The sequence below is a fragment of the Suncus etruscus genome, chromosome 8 (genome assembly GCF_024139225.1).
Source record: "Suncus etruscus isolate mSunEtr1 chromosome 8, mSunEtr1.pri.cur, whole genome shotgun sequence".
NCBI classification, from domain to species: Eukaryota; Metazoa; Chordata; class Mammalia; order Eulipotyphla; family Soricidae; genus Suncus; species Suncus etruscus.
In genome coordinates, this window is record NC_064855.1 from 47,955,839 (window position 1) to 47,978,684 (window position 22,846).

Sequence of the window (22,846 nt, forward strand, 5' to 3'; positions counted from 1 at the left end):
CTAGTATTTAAATAAGCCCCAACTTGGTGAACAGAAATAAGAGGAACAATCAGATAGAGAGACTTGGAACATCAGAGAGAGAGAGAGAGAGAGAGAGAGAGAGAGAGAGAGAGAGAGAGAGAAAGAGAGAGAGAGAATTAAAATTAGAATCCTTCAAGGAGATTCGGGAAAGGTATCGTCAGGGAAGAAAAATATTTACAATGTCAAATGCTCAGAGAGGTCAAGAAAAGTCCATCTATCCACATTTTATGAGAACATTTAATTTAAGCAATAAAACATTTTCTTTTTCCTAAGTCCAGCTTCTTTATGTTGGTAACACAAACAGTAACAAAGAAAACTAAACATTCTTTTAAACATGTTCCTCCTGGGTATCTTGGAATCTTTACTATCCCTGGAATCTAAGCAAGCTTAAAATGTATTTACACTAAGAAATTCCACTGTTTTTTCCCAGGTTTGGACCATTACCGACCTGAAGTCTTTGAGCACAGCAAAAAATTGCTTCTTCATCTCTTGATTGCTCTCTCTTGCAACAGCAATTTTCATACCATTGCTTCTGTGCTCCTGCAGACCCGAGAGATGGGTGAAGCCAAAACTCTCACAGTTCAGCCAACTTATCAACCTGAATATCTCTATACAGGTAACTGAAGAAAGTAGCAGTGGCCTTGAAACAGAGTCACAAAAGCTAAATATAACTGAAGATGTCAGTGAATCCCAAGTTAATCTAATGCTAATAGAACTCCCAGTTTTCCAGTTGGTAAAATAATTTGTCATGTAATATTCACCTCGAAGCTTTAAAAAATCTATTATTATTGAATGTTTACAAAAATTTTCCTAATAGTTTTTATTTAATTTACTTAAAGAGCATGTATCACAATTATAAAAGAGCATTTATCACATAGTTGACATAGTTGATCATAATACATTTGTTTCCAGATAAGTGGGAATTAAATTATTAGAAAAAGAAGAAAAAGAAAAAAAGAAAGAATAAGAGTGTAATAAAGAGTAGTGATAAGCAAATTTGTTGAAATTATTGTATCTCCAATGAGGTCATTAAATCATTGTCAGAAGTTTAATAAGCTCTTATTGTTAGTTGACAATTCTGTCACTTCATTTGTTTCTGAACATTAAGTGATTTCAGATACACATTGGTGTCAAAATTGGTGTGTTCCTCCGAGATAACAGTAAAAAAAAAAGTTGTCATGTGGCCACAAATGCAGCTACATGGTCCAAGAATTCCAGGCACTATTGTTGATAGACACTGCAGTTTTTATGGGGCATATTTTTGACTGCCAGAGCTTTTGGAAGTATAAGAGGGAGAAGGTGCCGACATTAACTCCAAAAACAATTCCTGGTGATATCAGCTCAAATGCTAGCTGGAAATTGGGGCAGATTGGTGTCTCTGCAGAGATTTGTAGAAGAGTGTTGAAGTACGGCTATTGGCAAAGCAGTGATTATGGGTGATGGGTGAGACAACTGAGGCTTTGGCAGAGCAGGAACTAGGCCTGCCCTGTTCTCCCAAGGTTGCCAGCTTTCAGCTGTGTTGCTGGTGTACCCATTATTTTTTCACAGCTTGGTTTACATTTCTTTAAAAAACAAAATGAGTCTATGAAGCTGGCCAGGTGCAGACATGGCAACTGCATTTGTTGTGTGACCTGTTTTTCCTGATCTAATTATAGCTGTTGCTTTCATATGTTTCTATTGCTTTCTTAAAATTAGAGTATTTACATATAGTGAGATGATCTCAGTATCTGTGGTATAAAGAATAACTGGATGATGAAATGTAATGTAAAAATGGTGTTGAAGTATTATATGTCTAAAACTCAGCTATCAATAACTGTAAATCATGGTTCTGTAACTAAATTTAAAAAATTTTAATTAGAGTATATGGGGACGAGAGAGATAAGTAAGAGGATCTGCCTTGAAGCCCACCCAGGATAGATCCTCAGCTTCACATATGGTTCCTTAAAGCATGATCAGGAGTAATTGCTGAGTCCAGAAGTAGAAGTAATTACTGAGCACTGCAGGATGTGACCTAAAAGCAAAACAAAACAAAAAATAAAATAAAATAAAATGTCTTGGCCAAAGACATCTGTCAGAACACTACGAGACAAGAATGCAAAGAGTGACTGTCTCCTTTGCAAGTTATTGTCTCCTACGCAAGTTATTGCCTAGGTTCCAGATGTTTCACTACGACTGTCTAGTTTCCCTAAAGGAATCTTCATTTTATGAAATGATGGCCTTTTCCAAAGGCACCATTGGTGGAAGTTTATTAAAATTAATTGCTGGTTCAAAACAAAATTTCCCTAGAAGCAAGAATAGAAAATATTTAGCTATGTCAAAGAAATTACTGTGTGTCATGAAAACATTCCTACAAAAGCTGGAAATCATCCTCCCTGCAAAAAAAAAAAAAAAAAAAAAAAAAAACAACAACAAAAAAAAAACAGTTGTTTTTTATTAGAACCAGAAAGTATTTTATGTCATTAAAATGGTGACGACCAACAAAGTCCCAAGGTTATTTTTTAACTGATTATTTTGTACAACACATTGGGTAGGATAAAGTTGTATATTACTACATATGATAAGGTATCTCACAAATGATGTACCAAGTTTCATCACTTGTACTCATCATTGTTGTACCTTCTGAAAAAAAATTCATTAAAACCCGAGAAATGAGAGGAAAAGAGGAGGGAGCAAAAGAAAAATATCAACTAAAACAGCAGAGTAGACAATAGGCCTCCCTTTTACCAAATACAGACTGATTTACACAGCAAGGCAACTATTTCTTAAGCAACAAAGGAATATCCATCTTATTGAATCATAACTATAGCCAAAATCAAGTGCTTTCTTTAAAAAAAAAAATTACTACTTTCTTCTTTATGCTCTCCTCCTGACCAGTAACACCCATCCCACTGTGACCTTCTCCCACCCACCAGGTGGCTTTGACTTCCTGAGAGAGGACCAGTCATCTCCAGTGCCAGATTCGGGTCTGAGTTCCAGCTCCACTTCCTCTAGCATCAGTCTTGGAGGCAGCAGTGGGAATCTCCCACAGATGACCCAGGAGATGGAAGATGTGGACACAGGTGCTGAAATGGATGAGAAAGCAAATAAGCTAATTGAGTTCCTGACCACCAGGTAATCATGGGCCAGGAAAGGAGTTACTGTTTTCAGGTTATCTTTTGGAAATGTTCCATCACTTTAAAATAACATAGAAGGAAGTGAGGTCAGAATTCTAGAAAAAGCCCATTTTTCTCTATTAATTATACTAAATTGTGTCTGTTGGAATCCACGTGTGAGGCAGACACTGGTATGATTATCTAAGATCCTACTAACATTACATTTGATTGGCAGAGATTTTGTGTCTAACAATGATGCAGCTGGAAGGAAGAGACAGCAGTGCCCTTAGATGAAATGACTTTAAGCACCTAATAGAGCTGCCAGCATCTGGAAAGACTGAGATTTGATTAAAAAATATATCTCTGGAAACCAAAAATACTAGCCACAATATATGGAAGAGCAGCTGCAGAGATCATTGTCTATTCATATAGTTCAAAGATAGGCTTCATTTTGAATGATGAATTTGTTTTGAAAGATATCATTTGTAGGGGGCCGGGCGGTGGCGCTGGAGGTAAGGTGCCTGCCTTGTCTGCGCTAGCCTAGGACGGACTGCGGTTCGATCCCCCGGCGTCCCATATGGTCCCCTAAGAAGCCAGGAGCAACTTCTGAGCGCATAGCCAGGAGTAACCCCTGAGTGTCACAGGGTGTGGCCCAAAAACCAAAAAAAAAAAAAAAGAAGAAGATATCATTTGTAGATAAACATCAAAAACCACAAACAATAGGAAAATGATAAGAAAAGAATCAAACTTTTAAGTCAACATCAAGAAAAATATGTGCACAATCTTCTATTTTTCTATTGACTTCTCTTTTTAAAAAAAATTAGGGGGCTGGATATAGTATAGTAGGCAATATACCTTACATGCAGCATGCATGTTCAGTCCTTGATACCCATATGGTCCATCAGGAATGAATCCTGACTAAAGAACCAGGAGTAACCCCTGAGCACTGTTGGGTGTGGTCTCAAAACAAAAACAAAATAAGCAAACAAACTAAAATAGTTTAGCTTCTGAGGCCTCAGACTTTCTAGCACCTCACAGTCCAATATTTGCATGCTCTAGGACTTGGAATAGATTCTCTTTTCTTAGAGAATTAAAAACTGAATATCTAGTATATGTACATTTGTGAGTATCTCACATGATTTCTATTGGCCGTGATTAATGAAAAAAAATTAAAAGCTTTCCTTCTCTCAATGATTCAGAATGGACTTATAGCCCATAGCACAATATAAATTTTATTATACAAAAACTTGTAAAAAGACAGCTGATGGTATCAAAATAGAGGGTAATCCAGAGGCCTGAATGGATAGAGAGAAAGACTTTGTAACCTCTCACCCATCATCAATATCACAGTCAGAAAGGGTGTTCTCTGAAACTGAAAGCCAAGTAGACAACGGGTTGTTTCTCAGTTTGATTCCACAGTGTTGACTGATTATTAAAATGATCCTGATAAAAAGCTTTATTTCTGAAAATGCTTAAGTGTGCAAATTGGGTTTGTATTTCACTGTAATCTTTTATTATCATTATTTAACAAATAGTACAACACTGATTATCTGTCAGGAAATAGAAATAGTGAATTAAAAGATTTAAAGTTTGTGAGTAAAATGTTAAAAATATGGGGCCGGAGAGATAGTATGGAGGTAAGGCGTTTGCCTTTCATGCAGGAGGTCATCGGTTCGAATCCCGGCGCCCCATATGGTCCCCTGTGCCTGCCAGGAGCAATTTCTGAGCCTGGAGCCAGGAATAACCCCTGAGCACTGCCAGGTGTGACCCAAAAACCAAAAAAAAAAAAAAAAAATAGAGTATGGTTGTGTGATAGTGACTACCTTAAGGAGGTATGAAATTACAACCCTAAAACATTCCCAGGCTAGAAAGTTGGTACAGCAAATAGGGCTCTTCTCTTGTATGCAGCCAACCCATGTTTGATCCCAAGCACTACATATGCTCCCACAATCCTGCAGAAGTAATCCCTGAGTGCAGAGGAGGATTAAGCTCTGGTCACAGCTGGTTATGGCCCAAAGAACAAAGAAACAAAATCATATCCAGTGTGTGAACTACTGTTTCCTTGAGAGAAAAAAAAAAAACAGAAAGGTAGATCCATTTTGAATATATTCTTAAGCTTTGTAAGACAAAAGTTTTATCATCAAATTAATTAGTAGAATTTAAAAAATATATATTGCACCTCTGTTGCTAGAACTACATAAATGACTCGTTAACAGAAAGTAAAACTTGTATTTTTGACCTTTTGTATGGTGTTTTTCAAGGGCATTTGGTCCACTTTGGTGCCATGAAGACATCACACCAAAAAATCAAAATTCGAAGAGTGCTGAACAGCTCACTAATTTTCTACGTCATGTTGTGTCTGTATTTAAAGATTCCAAATCAGGTACTTATCCTTTTTCCCCAAACCCAATATCAGCATGTGCATATTACAGAGTTCATTTTCCCTATTGATCATACCTTTTCTACATGTGTAAATTCTACATTAAATATCAATAGCAAAAGCATGTTCCTACAAAACTTTTCAACCTTATTTTATATATGCTTAACCAAATAATAGTTATTAGATCTGTGTACATGGTGCTCTAGCAAATCATTTCCCCATCATCAATGTTTTCCTCCTTTCACTTATCTCTCTAGAATGAACCTATGCCTATGATATCCATTTTATTTTTTTAAGACATAAAAAATAAATCTTTCTTTTTGTCATCAGACACTACTGTGAGGAAAAATATCAGTCTTACAAACTCGTTTTCAGAAAGAAAGAAATTTTGTGACGAGCTGTTTGACTTTAAATTTTTTTTTGCTAACAGTTCCTATTTCAGTGACTTTTTATATTCCAATTACAGAGTAATTCCTTTTTAGCCTATAACTGGATTATTTATTCAATTCTCCATGCCTTGACTGATTTGTGTGTGAAATTATATTTGGTTTCTCCTCCTGTGCAGCAATTCTCTCTAGCTTTTTTCTCTCAACAGACTGGCCATGTTCAAAAGGACTCACAGCTGCTCTGATAAGTAGCACAACTCACAATTTGAAACATTCCAGATTAATCACATCTCTTTTCATTATCAGAAGACAATTTATTTGAAAACAAAAACAAACAAATAAAAAGCCTGATAAATGGAAATTTCCAAGAATAGTATTGCCATTTCTTGATTTCATTTCACCTTTGGAATTTCTTTAAAATCTTAAGCCCTTTTAAATTGAAATTTCTCTCCTCTTGTGAAAAATTGAGCATAGAGTAAAAGACAAAATTTGTTGTTTTAAAGTCATCCCTAATGACTTTAGAGGCATTAAAGATATATCAATGCCTCATGCTGTATTTCAGAAGTACATTGGGCTACTCAGAATTTGTCTTTTTTCTTGATACAGCCATCCCTGCCTTGTACCTATTCCCATTATAACACAACAAAACATATTCCTCAAAATAAGTTGATTAGTAAGGATAGCATAACTACAATAACAGACATCCCAAGATTTAGAGGCTTAGCCCAATAGAAGCTTTCTTCTGGATCACATAACAGCATGGTACAGATGTTTGGTAGGGTGCCTTCTGTCTGATGTTTTAGTAGCCATCTCAAAGAGACTCAGACTCTGTCCAAGACTATACAAGGGAGACTAGTAACTGGGTTCAAGTTAGGACCAAAGAAAAGAAGGAAGTGTTGCAAGTTCTGTGAAGGGAGCAGCGAGGGAGATAGTAACCTCAAGAAGAGGAGTGCAGGGCCAAAGCAGTAGCACAGTAGGTCTGGCTCTTGCCTTGCATGTGACCAACCTGAGTTCAATCCCTGGTATCCCATATGGCTCTCTAAACAGCTCCAAGATTAATTTCTGTGCAGAACCAAGAATGACCCCTGTATCACCTGGTGTGGCCCTGAACAATCAAACAAAAATAAGAAAGGGAGTGCTACTACCTACTTGCTTCACCCAAATGGGTCACCTGGGAAAGTCCCTGGAAGTATTAGAACTGATACAGTGGGCCCCAAGGACCAATGTGAAATGGATACTTGCATCCTAATAGACTGCCTGAGTTTCACTTGATATTTATGGTGCAGGACTGTCCCCACTATCAGTTTCTCAAAATGTCATGGAACTCAGACTAGAGCAAATAATTTGTTCCTTGCAGGAAAGGTAACTCAGTTCTGACCTTTACCCAGGCTTTTGGGTATCCAGGTTTATAATCTACTCTCAGAGAAAAGATTTTAAAAGGAGACTAGAATTGAAGTAAAGTATATTTATTTTGGAAATTTGAGTGGAGAGAAAAATGGAAGAAGATACATGTTCAAAGAAGAATTAGGTCTTCTCCAGAGTGGAGAGAGCTGAGAGTACACAGCTCAATCAGAGGTACTAGATTCCACTAGAATGTAAAAATGGGCCCTTTTATAAGGTTTTTTACCAATTGCCCACAAAAGTCTAATGCTAAAGTGTATTCAAGGAGGAGAGCTTGGGAGTTAAAAAAAAAAAAAAAGGAGGAGAGCGTGGAATTTATTGATTGTCTGTGATATTATTATGTCCTTTGTACCTTCTTGGGAATCCAATCAATGCTCTGGGCCTGACACTTCTTTATTTCAAAGGCCTCCTTGCCTTTGGGGCTAGTTTGATTTAAATCACAGTAACTTTTTCTACTTTTCATCACCTCTCTGCCTACCTCCCATAGTAAGTATTTTCCTTTGTTGATCAATAGGTTAAATAGTTTTTCCTAAAGTACGCTGCCATGGTGATTATGGGAATTTGTACTTATTCTATTATAATTTCAGACTCATTAAGATTGAAATGGATTTTTATTCATTGCCAGGAGATCTAGCCATTACATCGAAAGAGATTTAAGTAGAAATTGTGTTTTAAAAATCAAAATGAAACCACTAAATTTATTTTAAAACATAATCTATTCATAATTTTCTAACTGTCCATGTGGATTTAATCCTATATTTACCATGCTGAATATCTAAGGCCATTTTCAAAAAAAGGTTTTCTCTGTACAAATACATTGTTATATTCTCTACTTGCCCCTAGAGCCAAAGAGTCATGAGGCGATGAAGGAAAATGACACCTAATTATCCCTTTCTAGCCACTTTCATATATGACAGTCATATATACTACTAAAGATATGTTCTTTAGTTTACAAAACAGCAAGAATTGCTGTTTCCATCATATTCTTTTTAATTAATATTTTATTTAAACACCTTGATTACGAATATGATTGTAGTTGGGTTTCAGTCATGTAAAGAACATCCTTCAGCAGTGCAACATTCCCATCACCAATGCCCCAAATCTCCCTCCTCTCCACCTCACCCCCGCCTCTAGACAGGCTTTCCACTTCTGTCATTCACTCATTGTTATGATAGTTCTCAATATTTCTCTAACTGCACTCACCACTCTATGTGATGAGCTTCATGTCATGAGCTGAACCTTCCAACCCTCCTCTCTTTGTCTCTGAGGATTATTGCTCCATCATATTTTTTGTTTGTTTGTTTTGTTATGTTTTGTTTTGGGGCTACACCCAGTGACACTCAGGGGTTACTCCTAGCTATGTGCTCAGAAGTCGCTCCTGGCTTGGTGGACCATATGGGACGCTGGGGGATCAAACCGCGGTCCGTCCTAGGCTAGCACTGGCAAGGCAGACACCTTACCTCTAGTGCCACGGCGCCAGCCCCATCTCCATCATATTCTTATGTATGATTTTTTTCCCTGCCTGTTTTTCCTCTTACAATGAAGTACACAGTGTGAAGTTTAATAATCTAGAATTCAATCATATGTTTTATCTCACAGTATAATTTTATTTCAACAAAGAATTTTCTGTTCAGGATTAAGCAATAGATAGCACAGCATGTAGAGCTCTTGCCTTACATGTAGCCAAACCAGCTTTGAACCCCAGTACCCCCCTGTGCTTCCCCTGCACCAGAAGTGATCTGGAGTGCAGATCCAGGAGTAATTTGTGAGCACCGTGGGGTGTGGCCCAAAAACACAAAGCAGAGCAAATGGTTTCTGATGCTTGAGATTAACATCTTGCTATTGGAAGAATGCATATTCAGGTTAAATTTTAAACAATGGCTACTATTTTTTGTGATATTTATATTTTGATATCTGCTTATATGTAGGGCATTCTGAAGAGCAAAAACTTTAGCATGAGCTTTAGTTGTGTTTAGAGTTGGTTTGATCCGCTAGTATTTTTTGTGCAGACACCAGTACTTTGAAAGTATTTTTTAACAAGCTCTTATTTAAAAAAAAAAAAGTGGAAGATTTTATATCAAAAGTTATATGGAAGAGAAAAACAAAAAATGTGCAGATGTGTTAAAAATAGGGTCAAAAATAAAAATACATTTGTGAGCACATTCTATTTCAGACTCTACTAAGCACATTTTAAGTTGTTTCACAAATCTATGAAATAGACGGTTATTCCTAAATTTGAAAAGAAAATGGGCTAATAAAGTATACATTTTTGGAGGCTGGAATGATAGCGCAGCAGGTAGGACACTTGCTTTGCATGTGCTGACCTGGGCTCAATCCCAGCATCCATATGGTCACCTGAGCATGCCAGGAAATATTTTTGAGAACAGAGCCAGGAATAACCCTTGAGCACACAGGTGTGGCCCTAAAACCAAAAAAGAAAAGAAAGAAAGAAAGAATAAGTTTCTTTCCCAAAACCCCCAAAATCCATAATTCAAAATTAAGACCATATTGTTTCAAAGTTTCTGACCCTTTATATTGTGCTGCTATACTGTACTTGATTATTTAAATGTTTTTATTTCAAAGTAGTTAATTTTAAATAAATACTGTTAAGTACTTATTTAAGATCCCATAGGTCTGTTGGTAATCTTTTTAAACAGTAATAACTACAACCCCAGAATTTGCAGAACAGTAACTACCTTCTTTGCCCACTCTTTCTCCCCTAGGTTTTCATCTAGAGCAACACTTGAGTGAAGTTGCATTACAGACAGCTCTGTCAAGCTCTTCAAGACATTATGCTGGCCGGTCCTTCCAGATATTCCGGGCACTCAAGCAACCTTTGTCAGCACATGCATTGTCTGACCTTCTCTCAAGACTGGTAGAGGTGATTGGAGAACATGGAGATGAAATTCAGGTAGAAATGAAAATACCATTAAATTTATCTTCTTTAATTTCACACATGTGTTCATTGTGTTCTTTGAACTTTTATTGTCTAAGTATTCCAGCCATTTTATACATGTATTGATTTATTTAAGTGCCAAGTATTTTTAGAGATTGACTTTCTGTGGGGGAAGTAGCTTTCCAAATAGTGCTAAGAGGCCCTGGGTGCCATTTCCAATATATTTTGACCAATCTGGTGCATTCAGTTGAATGCTGGGGTCAGTGACTAGGGTTTCAGGATCCACCATGCCTCTGTAGTCCTCAGGGATGTTCCTGAAGCATGTAGTGCCATGGATTAAACCAGATTTTGTCATAGGCAAAGCATGAGTCCTAACCACTAACCCCAACTTTAGAAGTTATAAGTTGAATTTTATGTTTACAAAAATTGTATTAAACAAGTTTCTAGCACTTCAATGGATAGTCTTTTATATGGCCAACAACTGAACACTTTTGAGTACTCCTTTTTTGCTGTTGTTGTCTAGTTTTATATGACAGGTACGGAAAATTGATTTGTATTGCTTTGTCTTTTTTGCCACCAACCAAGAATACTGTTATGCAGTCTTCATATCCAGAAAATGGTTACCTTTTGTAGTTATGCTAGACTCTGTGTGGTCAGCATGCAGTAAAATGAGAAGAGCCGAAGGATTAAGTACTGGAGGGGTAGATGCCATAAGAAAACCCTGTAAATTTGGGACATCAAAGACCAGAGAGCAAGGCACATTGAAAGCCAAGGGCATAATAACTCTGTACTGTGAATAAATCATTTTCCATCAAAAATACTCCTATATTTCAGAACAATTGAATTCCTATGAACTCTAGCTTTGTTTCACCCTTCTATTGAAAGTACTGATTTATGGAAAACAATAAGGAGATTCCTCAAAAAACTGGAAATTGAGCTCCTATATGATCTGGCTATACCACTCCTTGGGATATATCCTAGGAACACAAAAACACAATACAAAAATGCCCTCTGCACACCTATATTCATTGCAACACTATTTACAATAGCCAGAATCTGAAAACAACCCAGATGCCTGACAGCAGATGAGTGACTAAAGAAACTATGGTACATATACACAATGGAATACTATGCACTTCCAGAAAAAATGAAGTTATGAAATTGTCCTATACATGGATGGATATGGAAACTATTATGCTGAGTGAAATAAGTCAGAGGGACACACACACACACACACACACACACACACACACACACACAATAGTCTCACTGATAGGAATTTAAGAAAAATAAAGACACTATTGTAATAATACACAGAGACAATAGAGATAAGGAAAGATTGGCCCAGGACATGAAGCTAAAAACAAAGAGTGGTGAGTCCAGTTAGAGAAATAACTGCACTGACAACTATCATGACAATGGTAGTGAGTGAGAGAAATAGAATGCCTGTCTCAAGGGTGGGGAGGAGGGAGATAGGAGCACTGGTGGTGGGAATGTTGCACTGGTGAAAGGGGGTGTTCTTTTTATGACTGAAACCCAATTACAAACATGTTTGTAGGCATGGTGCTTAAATAAAGATATTAGTTTTAAAAAAAATACTGTGAACCATATAACAGGTTAATAAATTAAACATGGCCCCATTGGTGGGGGGTGTAAAACATACAAAAAGAAGAAAGTACTGATTTGAGGGGTTATGGTTTTTTTTGGTTGGTTTTCTTTTTAATTTGTTTAGTTTATTTTGGCCACCCAACAGTACTCAGAGCTTTTTCCTGGCTATGTGCTCAAGGGACCATACTTGGGATCAAAGCAAAAAGTGCCTTAACTCCTGTATTATTTTCCAACCCTGAAATGCTTAAATGTGAGCATTTCTCATACTTCATATTTTAATCTGTAGTTTTTTTAACATTGCTACTATGTATTTCAAATGTCCATCATCTCCCTCAGTAAGGAAATTTGCTTGCCATTTTAAGATTTATCCTTCCATATTTTTTTAGAATGTTTAGTTTCTTCATATATATTCTTTTTTTATATATATATAATTTTTTATTTTGATCATAGTGGTTTACATGTTGACAATAATATTTTAGTTAAATATTTACATAACATCAGGAGGGATTCCCATCACCATATTGTCTTCCCTTCACCTCTGTTTTTGTCGTATCTCCCATATCCACTTCCTTCACCCCCAGGGCTGCTAGAATATGTGGTCCCCTATGAACCTATCCTACCACCTAGTAGTCTTGCATCTGATTGGTCTAGGTGTCTCCCTAATTTCCCCCTCTAACTGGGAGGTAGGCCTAGCTAGTTAAGTTTGCGTGGTTTGGTCTGAAGAAGAGAAAAGTAGTAAACTGGGGTAAAAGTCTAATACTCCAAAAGTGGGCAGAGTCCTTCTAGAGGTTCTCATCATCGATTTGGGGGGCGATGGAGAAAAAAGAAAATGAAACATTCCATCAGTACAAAACAAAACAAAAAAAAGTGTCCATTATCCAGTGAGGACTCCAACAAAAATGGTAAGCACCACACATGCACAAAACAAAAACAAAAACAAAAAACAAACAAACAAATAAAACAAAGCAAAACAACACAAACAAACACAAAAAAAAGAAAAAAAAGAAAAAAGAAAAAACCGCCATGGTCCTGATATAAGAAACATGACTTAGCCCATAAAGAAAGAAAAGAAAAGAGGAGAAAAAACTAGGAATATCTGGGGACAACAGCTTCAATAACCACACCTACACAGAGAAATCGATCAAAAAAATAGTTATGTAAGTAAAAATAATAGTAATAATAATAAATGAAGGTACAAAATAATATATAATAAGTAAACAATGCTTTGTGCTTTTTTTTTTTCCTCCTGCCCTGGCACAGTAAATGTTGGGGTCATTCGAAAAGGAATTCACTTGGCCTAAGAGTTATGGGTTTCTCCGCCCTTGGAATATATTGTCATGGGATCAACTATAGACTCTGTTCAGGATCATTTACTCTCCCGGTGGTCTTTTGTCGTGTTTGGGAGACTTCCGTTCTGTTCTGGGTGGTACAAACAGACCTCTGTGTCTTGAGATCTCAGTATCTGCACAAGTTCAGGATTGGGATTTACGATGACGTCAGTCTTTGTGGTCCAGGAGTAGTTCTGTTCCTCATTGTCATTTTAATCCATCTTCTGTGGTTGGTGGTCTTGGTCTTTGCCCTGTACCTAGGATGGCACTTAGGATAGCATCTTTCTTTGTGCTTCCAGAAGCCAGATTCCTTTACGATTGTCTCTGCTAGACCTTTGGAAGTGGGGTTCATGGTTGTTGTGCAGGTCGTAGTTCAAACCCTAGACTAGGGCTTTTTTATTGGTCCCACGGTGTATACCGTCTGGTTATGGTTCTAGCAGCCAGTCATCTGTAAATCGCGATATTGGCTTTTGGATCTACCAAAGGGTGACATAGAAACGGCACAGTCCTCCATGACAACTACAAGAAACAAATCCCAGCCAGGACAGCCTTAATACGACAGGGTCACCATCAAGTCCCAGCTCCAGTACGACATGCTGACAACGAGGAAAATGGGAACAACTTGATCTAAGAACAGGTTACCCTACCTTACCAGTTAACAATAAGACAAAATCAGAAGACCTGTCACCCTTTGGTAGATCCAAAAGCCAAGATCGCGATTTACAGATGACTGGCTGCTAGAACCATAACCAGACGGTATACTATCCTTCCATATTTTAAATGAGATTGACCTATTGAGGACTTCAGTCCTAAGGGGGAAAATGATTATTTGGTAATTCCCGAGTCACCCAAATTCATTTATAATCCTTAAATTTTGTTTTTGAACCTTATAAATTCAACCAGGATGATTAGCATCAATGATGTTAACATTACTCAAATAACCTTTGTATGTATCTTTGTATGTATCTTGGACTGGGGAGATAACTCAAGAAGCTAAGTAAATGAAAGCATGATAAGTGAAAGCCCCAAATTGACTGCCACAAATTGGTATCACATGTTCCCCAATCACAATTGGCTGTAACTGATGCCCCCTAAGCACCACTGGGTAGGTAGCCCTTGTCGCCAGAAAAACCCTGTACACTAACAGCACTGCGACACTGAATCAAACTACATAGCCAATTTGAATCTCTCTAGGAGCTACTGTGGGCCCCTTGAACATTTCTTGGGGTACCAAAAGTATGATAATTACAAAAAATGAAATTTCTCTTTGAACAGATAAAAATAGCCGTACATAATTTATAGTTCAAAATGTTGTCTTTACATATTTGCAGGGCTATGTTATGGAAGCACTCCTCACATTGGAGGCTACCGTGGATAATTTGTCTGACTGTTTGAAGAACTGTGACCTCTTAACAGTATTATCACGGTAAGAACAAGCTTAATGTCATTTGAAATCAAGTATATTATACTAAATATTGGAGAAATGCTTGAATACTGGCAAAGTTGATTAGGTAACTCTAGTTTTTGAAACCTACTAAGAACCTGAAAATATTTCTAGAATGTTTTAAGCTTTATTTATGGGTGTTATATCTTGCATAAATATACATACACACATATTCTCTATTCTGTTATTCTCTTTGTATAATTGGGCTAATTGAGCTCTTTTATTTATTTATTTATTTATTTATTTATTGTCTTGGGGCCACACCTGGCAGTGCTCACGTGAACTCAGATGATGCTCAGGGTTCTGCACTCAGGAATCATTTCTGGTAGGCTCCTGGCAATTTAAAGAATGCTGGGGATCTAACACAGGTTGGCTGCACACTGTATTAAATGCTCCAGTGTAAACTGAGTAAACTGAGCTCATATTGCTTGAAATTTAGTCAGTAAAGTTATCTCAATCACATTGGCCTTGTTACAACTTTAAATTTAACATTTCTTATGTAAAGGTACCTTTAGTATGAATTGAAATATCATACATATTTACTTATAGAAATCTACAGATTCATCTAAATAAATAGAAAATTAGCAAGAATAGTGATGACTTTTATCTTTTTTATCTTAAATAGACTTAGAAATAATTTTCTATAACATTTATGAGTGCACAATTTTTGGGCACATTTGCTAACATTTTTCTCTCTAGATACAATTTTTATATTTCCTTACCATAGTTAATAGAGTATAAAAATTTATAACTAGCATAGCATTTTATTTTATAACTACTTCTATCAAATTAAAACCCAAAAAGTGACTATTTATAAACTACAGCCAACTGTTTAGTTCTTTAGCTTCTCAGTAAATACAAGTCAGTGTTAGATTTTGTTGTTGTTTAGTTGGTAAAGATTGCTATCACTTATATGTGGTGGTTAGATTAGCTGTATGAAGGAATGCAGTGGTTTAAATGGTGGTTATCTAGAACACTCTTTTTATATAATTTAATATTTTAAACACCATGGTTAAGACATGCTAGTAATTGGGTTTCAGCCATAGAATGCACACCTCCTTCATCAATGCAACTTTTCTGTCACCAATGTCCCCCATTTCCTTCCTCAGTCATACTCTGCCTTTTTTCGAGATACACACTGTATTTCTTTCTTTATTATTGTTATGGTACTTGGTTAGTGTAGTTATTTCTCTTACTGCACTTACCACTCTTTGTGGTAAGCTGTGGTTGTCTAGAACACTCTTGGCCCCAGAGTATAGAAAAGAGAGGGAAAGAAATTCAGTGGAGGAGGAGAAAGACAGCAGTTAAATAATGGGGAATAAAGGCCAAAGAAATTCAGATATACTTGTGATGTTAAGAAAGGATAAGACTAGATATCCAAGCCACAGAGTCAACAAAAATGAAATCATGAGACCCAGATGTTTACAACCAAACTTTAAAAGGTGCCTGTTATGATGGCAGGCTGGGGCAAACAGTGGGGGTGGGTGGGATGGGATGGACTCTGAGGACATTGGTGGAGGGAGGTTGAAACTAATGCTAAAATATTGTATGTCTAAAACTTAATTATGAATAACTTCGTAATCACAATGCTTTAAATAAAATTTTTAATTCTTAAAAACAGTTTAATCTAAAAAATTATTCTTTATCAGTGATTTTTTTCATAGCTTTAAGTTTAAAATAATAAAAAAGCATTCCTTTGGCTTTAAAAATATGGGGGAAATCTGAGCTGAAGAGATAGTACAGCAGGTAGGGCACTTGCCTTGTATATCCAAAGCTACCAGGTGTGATACCTGAGCACTGAGCCAGGAGTGATCCTTTAGCACAGTTGGCAGTGGTCTGAAAACAAAACCAAATTTAAAAAAATATGAGAAAAATAGTAAGTAGCATTTTCAAAGAATCATTCCCCTCCCTTATTATTAACCAGTGGATTGTAGAAGAATTGGATTTTTACTGGAATATGTTGGCTTTTTCTGACCTTCTCATTTTTACACACAGTTCTTCATCACCTGATTTAAGCTCTAGCACTAAACTAACAGCAAGCAGAAAGAGCACAGGACAACTGAATGTGAACCCAGGAACAGCCAGTGGGAACACAACAACTGCAGAACGGAGCCGACATCAAAGGAGCTTCTCTGTACCCAAGAAGTTTGGTGTTATTGACCGATCCTCAGACCCACCTCGTAGTGCCACTCTGGACAGAATTCAGGCTTGTACCCAACAAGGCCTCTCCTCAAAAACCCGAAGTTCATCATCCTTGAAAGATAGCCTCACAGACCCATCGCACATAAACCATCCAACCAACCTGTTGGCCACAATCTTCTGGGTCACAGTGGCTCTGATGGAATCTGATTTTGAGTTTGAATACCTCATGGCCTTAAGGTTATTGAATAGACTGCTGGCTCACATGCCACTTGATAAAGCTGAGAATCGAGAAAAACTGGAGAAACTTCAGGCACAGCTCAAGTGGGCAGACTTCTCAGGGTTGCAACAGCTACTGCTGAAAGGATTCACTTCTCTTACCACCACAGACCTTACCCTGCAACTTTTCAGTTTGCTGACACCAGTGTCCAAAGTCTCCATGGTGGATTCATCCCAAGCCATTGGTAAAGTCTTCACACTTTTTCACAATTCTGGTGTTTGCGTTATATACATCGTTAACGCAACAAAATAATATTGTTTACTGCTTTAAAAACTTCGTAGGTATCTGGAGTGATAGTACAGTGAGTAGGGTGCTTGTCCCTGCATATACCAATCTGAGTTCAGTTCCCAGCACCACATATGGTTCCCCAAATCCCACCAGCAGTGACCCCTGTGTGCAGAGCCAAGAGTAAGCCCTGAGCACCACCAGCTATGGCCCAAAACAAATAAATTGTTCTTAGGACTGACCCATATCCAAAGGAATCACTCTCCTTCCACCAAGTTGGGACAGTGGTTGATTATTCAGTGATTTTTGACAAAGTTGATTCCTCAGGTCAGAAGACAATAGCTACCATTCCAGGAATGGTGGTTTTATATGGCCCTTCAAATCTTACTAAATTTTCACTAGTTACTTTAGAAAATACAAATTCTTTTTAGAAATAATTCTTTGAAAATACTGTGGTTGATTATTTTCAGTTCTTAATCTATCTTTTATATTAATAAAGATATTAAAAACAATAGTATAAAAGAGCTCAGAAAAATATAAAAGCTGTTTTTTGTATATTTGTGATTTTCAGAAAAAATTATTGATATTATTTCATTCTTTGCTCCTATACATTTTCCCTTTTTTTAACTTCTATATTTTTTCTTTTTTAAAAAAAAATTCTTTATTATTCGCATATAGCCCAAAAAATTTTTTTTGTTTTTTTTTGTTTTTTTTTGGGGGGGCCCACACCCGGCGTTGCTCAGAGGTTACTCCTGGCTGTTTGCTCAGAAATAGCTCCTGGCATGCACGGGGGACCATATGGGACACGGGGATTCAAACCAACCACCTTTGGTCCTGGATCGGCTGCTTGCAAGGCAAATGCTGCTGTGCTATCTCTCCGGGCCCCCAACATCATTTTTATGAAGCTGGAGCTTAATACAAAACACTAAGCAATCCTCATAATTTTAAAATCTTTTTTACTTATATGTGTAAGACAAAAAATGATTGACCCATATCCTCTCAATGATTTTTTTAAAACACTTTTTGGTAAAATTTCAAGCTAGTGTTTGAGTTCATTCTAACTTGCTTTCAAAAAAATCTGTGCAAGTCATTCTTTTTATAAGTACTCATGTAAGGCAGGCAGTTTCTGAAATTTTCAGATCTACTTGGTGCCTTCTTTTGCAACTGGTGTTGTGTTGGTTATTTGTTTTTCCTGCATTCTCTATTACTGTTTTTGGTTTTGTTTTCACTTTTTAAAAAAAATTAATTTCTTTTATTTTGTTTTTTTGTGGGGAGGGGCCACATCCAGCAGCACTCAAGAGTTACTCCTGGCTTTGTACTCAGAAATCATTCCTGGCAGGGTTGGGGGACCATATGGATACTGGGGATCGAACACAGGTCCATCCCGGGTCAGCAGCATGCAAGGCAAACACTCTACCACTATGCTATCGCTCCAGACCTCTAAATAATTTATTTATTTAAGCACGATGGTTACAAACATGTTCATAATTGGGTTTTAGACATAAACTTCATCTGTTCAATTTCCTGCCATCATTGTTCCCTCATTTCCCTCCTCCCCACAGCCCTTTCCTGTCTTTGAAACAGACATTATATTTCTCCCTCTATCATTGTCATGGCAGTTATTAGGGTAGTTATTATTTTTCTTTTTTTAAATATTATTTAAGCACCATGATTACAAATATGTTTGTATTTAGGTTTTAGTTATAAAAAAGAACACCCCCTGAGGGATGAGAGTGATGGGGGCATTGGTGGTGGGAATGTTGCACTGGTGAAGGGGGGTGTTCTTTTCATGAATGAAACTCAACTACAATCATCTTTGTAATCATGGAGCTTAAATAAAGATATTTTAAAAATTTTTAAAAGGAACACCCCCTTCACCAATACAACATTCCCACCACCATTGCCCCCTAACTCCCTCCTCAGCCCCACTTGCCTGTATTCAAGACAGGCATTTTATTTCTCTCACTCACTACCATTGTCATGATAGTGGTCAGTGTAGTTATTTCTCTAACTGGACTCACCACTTTTTTGTGATAAGCTTCATATCCTGGACTTGTCCTTCTAGCCCTCATCTCTATTGTCTCTGTGTATTATTACAATAATGTCTTTTATTTTTCTTAAAACCCATAGATGAGTGAGACTATTCTGTGTCTATCTCTCTCCCTCTAACTTACACATCTTCTAGCCAATAACAGGTCTGTTTTTGTTTTTTTATTTAGTTGTGGGTTGGGGGATGTTTGATCATATCCAGCAGTGTTCAGGGGCTATTTTTGGTTTTTGTGCTTAGGAGTGACCTCCGGTGTTGCTCAGGGGAACCCATGTGGTCCCAGGGATTTGAACCAGGGTTGTGGATATAGCAATCTTAACCACATTTCCTATTTTTAACAGTTAAAATATTAAATTGTTCCATTTTGTTTTCTCTTGTTCAGGTTTTCCACTAAATGTCCTATGTCTTCTGCCCCAGCTGATACAACATTTTGAAAATCCCAATCAATTCTGTAAGGATATAGCTGAAAGGATTGCTCAGGTATGACCCTTGGATCTATCCTTTGCCTTAGGATGAGGAAGATACATGTATATCTTCAGCATGGCTTCAAGATAAAAATTCCCAGAAAGGGCAATGAGTTTTGTAAAATTTGTGAACAATCTCTGGAAAGTTGGTGTATATTGTTTTTTCTTTTTCTTTTTTATTTTTTGCTTTGTTTTTTTGGTTTTTGGGTCATACCTGGCAGAGCTCAGGGGTTACTCCTGGCTCTATGCTCAGAAATTGCTCCTGGCAGGTTCGGGGGACCATATAGGATACTGGGATTCGAACCACCGTTCTTCTGCATGCAAGGCAAATGCCCTACCTCCATGCTATCTCTCTGGCCCCGTATATTGTTTTTTTTTTCAAATTTTATTACCAACGAAGCAGGTAGAAAGAATTTATGAAAACCATATTATTTGATTACTATTTCTACAACCTACCAAAAAAAAAGCACATATCTGTTCTCCAAGCTGTTAGTATTTACATGTGTTCCACAAAATTGCACATTTTGTGAAATATACCAAAATATAGAAACAGGGCCAGAGTGGGTAGGGTGCTTGCCTTATATATTGCCAACCTGGATTCAACCTCCAGAACTTCATGTGGTCCCCTAAGCAGCACCAAGAGTGATACCTGAACACAGAACCAGGAGTAAGCCCTGGAGCACAGCTGTGTATATCATCCCAAACCTGCCCACCAAAAAACAAAGCCTGAAGCAGTGATGGCAGGATAGTAGTGATAAAGTAATCCTCATTCACTATTGGTGAAAACATTCTCTGGTTCGAGCTCTATGGAAAGCAATATGAACATGTGTAAGAGTAGAAATAGAATTTCTATATAACCAAGCATTATATTCTTAATATCTAGACTCAGAACACAAAAAGTTGAAAAAAATATATACGTAACTATGCTCATTGCAGCATATCTCGGTACAATAACCAAGATGTGGAGACATCCCAAACAGCCAACTATATCCCAAGCCCACAAGGACTGATACCTGAGCTATATATACCCAGTGTAATACTATACATATATAAAAAGACAAAATTATGCAATTTTCTGTGACATGGATAGAATTAGAGGGTATCATCCTGATTAAAGGAAGTCAGAAGAAAAGGGTCTCTCAGTATGCCTTCATATCGTTAAATCCCACAAATGACCTCTCTCATAAGTGGGCTTTAGAGACACAATAAAGGAATAACAAATGGCCAAAGGCAAAAGTCTAAAAGAGTTCATTCACAGACTAAGTTTACTAGGAGATGAAGGGGGCTAGAATGGGAAGGACCTTTGGGATCTTGGTGGAGGGAAGTGGAAATCCTTGTGATAGGTATGATATTGAAATGTTTTTGCATGAGAAATTATCAGCCACAATATCTAAATAAAAACTTTTAAAATTGTTCCTTCTTCCTATTCATCGGGCTATTTTTATCTCTAATTTTTTTTCTCTTGGAAAGGTCTGTTTGGAAGAGAAGAATCCTAAACTTTCCAATCTTGCACATGTCATGACTCTATATAAAACACACAGCTACACAAGAGACTGTGCTACATGGGTGAATGTGGTCTGCCGATACCTTCATGAAGCCTATGCTGACCTTACTTTAAATATGATTACCTACCTGGCTGAGGTAAGCTTTCAAAATAATACTGACATCTATTCTGGGACTGGAGCAATAGCACAGTAAGTAGGTCATTTGCTTTGTATGCAGTCAACCCAGGTTTGATCCCTGGCAAACCTGAACCCAGCAGGAGTGATCCCTGAGCGCAGATCCAGGAATAAGCCCTGAGCACTACCAGGTGTGAACCCTTCCCCACCTCAAAAGAAAGATAAAATCTATTTGAACTTCCAAGGATAAAGTATTTATTTATAACTGATCAGATTCTTAGCTTCATTTATTTGGTGCTCTTGGAACCACTTTTAATCTTTATAACAACACAGAATACATTATTATTGTTATTATTAAATGGTAGTAGTTTTTACTATTGTTTAATCACATTGTTGTAATAATAATTTATTGTTAAGAAACAGCTGTATGGGGCTGGAGAAATAACATAGGTTTAAGCACTTGTGTTGTATGAGGCTGACCTGGGTTCAATCCCTACCATCTCATATGGTCCCCTGAGCAATGCCAACAGTTATATCTGAACTCAAAACCAGGTGTCACCCCTGAGCATTGGCAAATGTGGCTCAAAAGCAAAAAAGAATCAGAGCGGTAGATTACTCTGTCATCAGCCATAAATTTAAAGTAGCAAGCCAGCCTTTCAACCTAGGTATACCTGTCTTTAAGGCTTTCACTTCTTTTTTCTACACTAATGCTATTAGCTCATGACATAGAAAAAATAAATTTTTTTGTTTGGGGGCCACACCCAGTGGTGCTCAGGGGTTACTTCTGACTATGTGCTCAGAAATCGCTCCTGGCTTGGCAGACCATATGGGATGCTGGGGGATCAAACTGTGGTCCATTCTAGGTTAATGCATGCAAGGTAAACACCCTACCACTTGCGCCACCACTCTGGCCCCCAAAAAGAAAAATTTATCCTAATTACTCTAGGTGTTGAAATCTAAGTGAGTGTTGTGTGGCTTTATATGTTTAATAGTTGTTTGCCCTAAACTAATTAACAACGCATACATTTTGAAATAAAATTTTATCTCCATCTTTTTTTCTTTTTTTTTTTTTTGGTTTTTGGTTTTTGGGTCACACCTGGCAACACACAGGGGTTACTCCTGGCTCTATGCTCAAAAATCGCACCTGGCAGGCTCAGGGGACCATATGGGATGCCAGGATTTGAACCACCATCCTTTTGCATGCAAGGCAAACACTCTGCCTCCATGCTAACTCTCTGGCCCTTATCTCCATCTTTATGTTTGTCTTTAAAATCAGGAATAGGACGTTTGTTCTCATACACAAATGTTTCTAGCATATTCTTTACAAACCTCTGTTTGAACTTTGGTGTACATTTATAATGAAAATATACAACATATTGAGTCAGTACTATGAATGTACCCTTTAGCACCTCTTAACCTCAACAAGCTTAAGTATAAGATTAAGAATTCTCTGAGGGCAAAAAGAGCCTCCAGAAACCTAGCTCGCCCAGATGCCATTTTCAGGGAGGGACTTCAG

At 37.3% G+C, this 22,846-nt stretch overlaps 1 protein-coding gene across 1 annotated transcript in view; it reads left to right on the forward strand.

Annotated features, from left to right (window-relative positions):
• FRY (FRY microtubule binding protein) overlaps positions 1-22,846 on the forward strand; it is a 344,446-nt gene that overhangs the window by 237,441 nt on the left and 84,159 nt on the right. Inside the window, 8 exon segments of the mRNA XM_049778737.1 lie at positions 452-637; positions 2,934-3,132; positions 5,375-5,496; positions 10,004-10,191; positions 14,444-14,538; positions 16,552-17,159; positions 19,630-19,727; positions 21,182-21,352. Of these exon segments, the coding sequence (XP_049634694.1) occupies positions 452-637; positions 2,934-3,132; positions 5,375-5,496; positions 10,004-10,191; positions 14,444-14,538; positions 16,552-17,159; positions 19,630-19,727; positions 21,182-21,352 (1,667 nt within the window).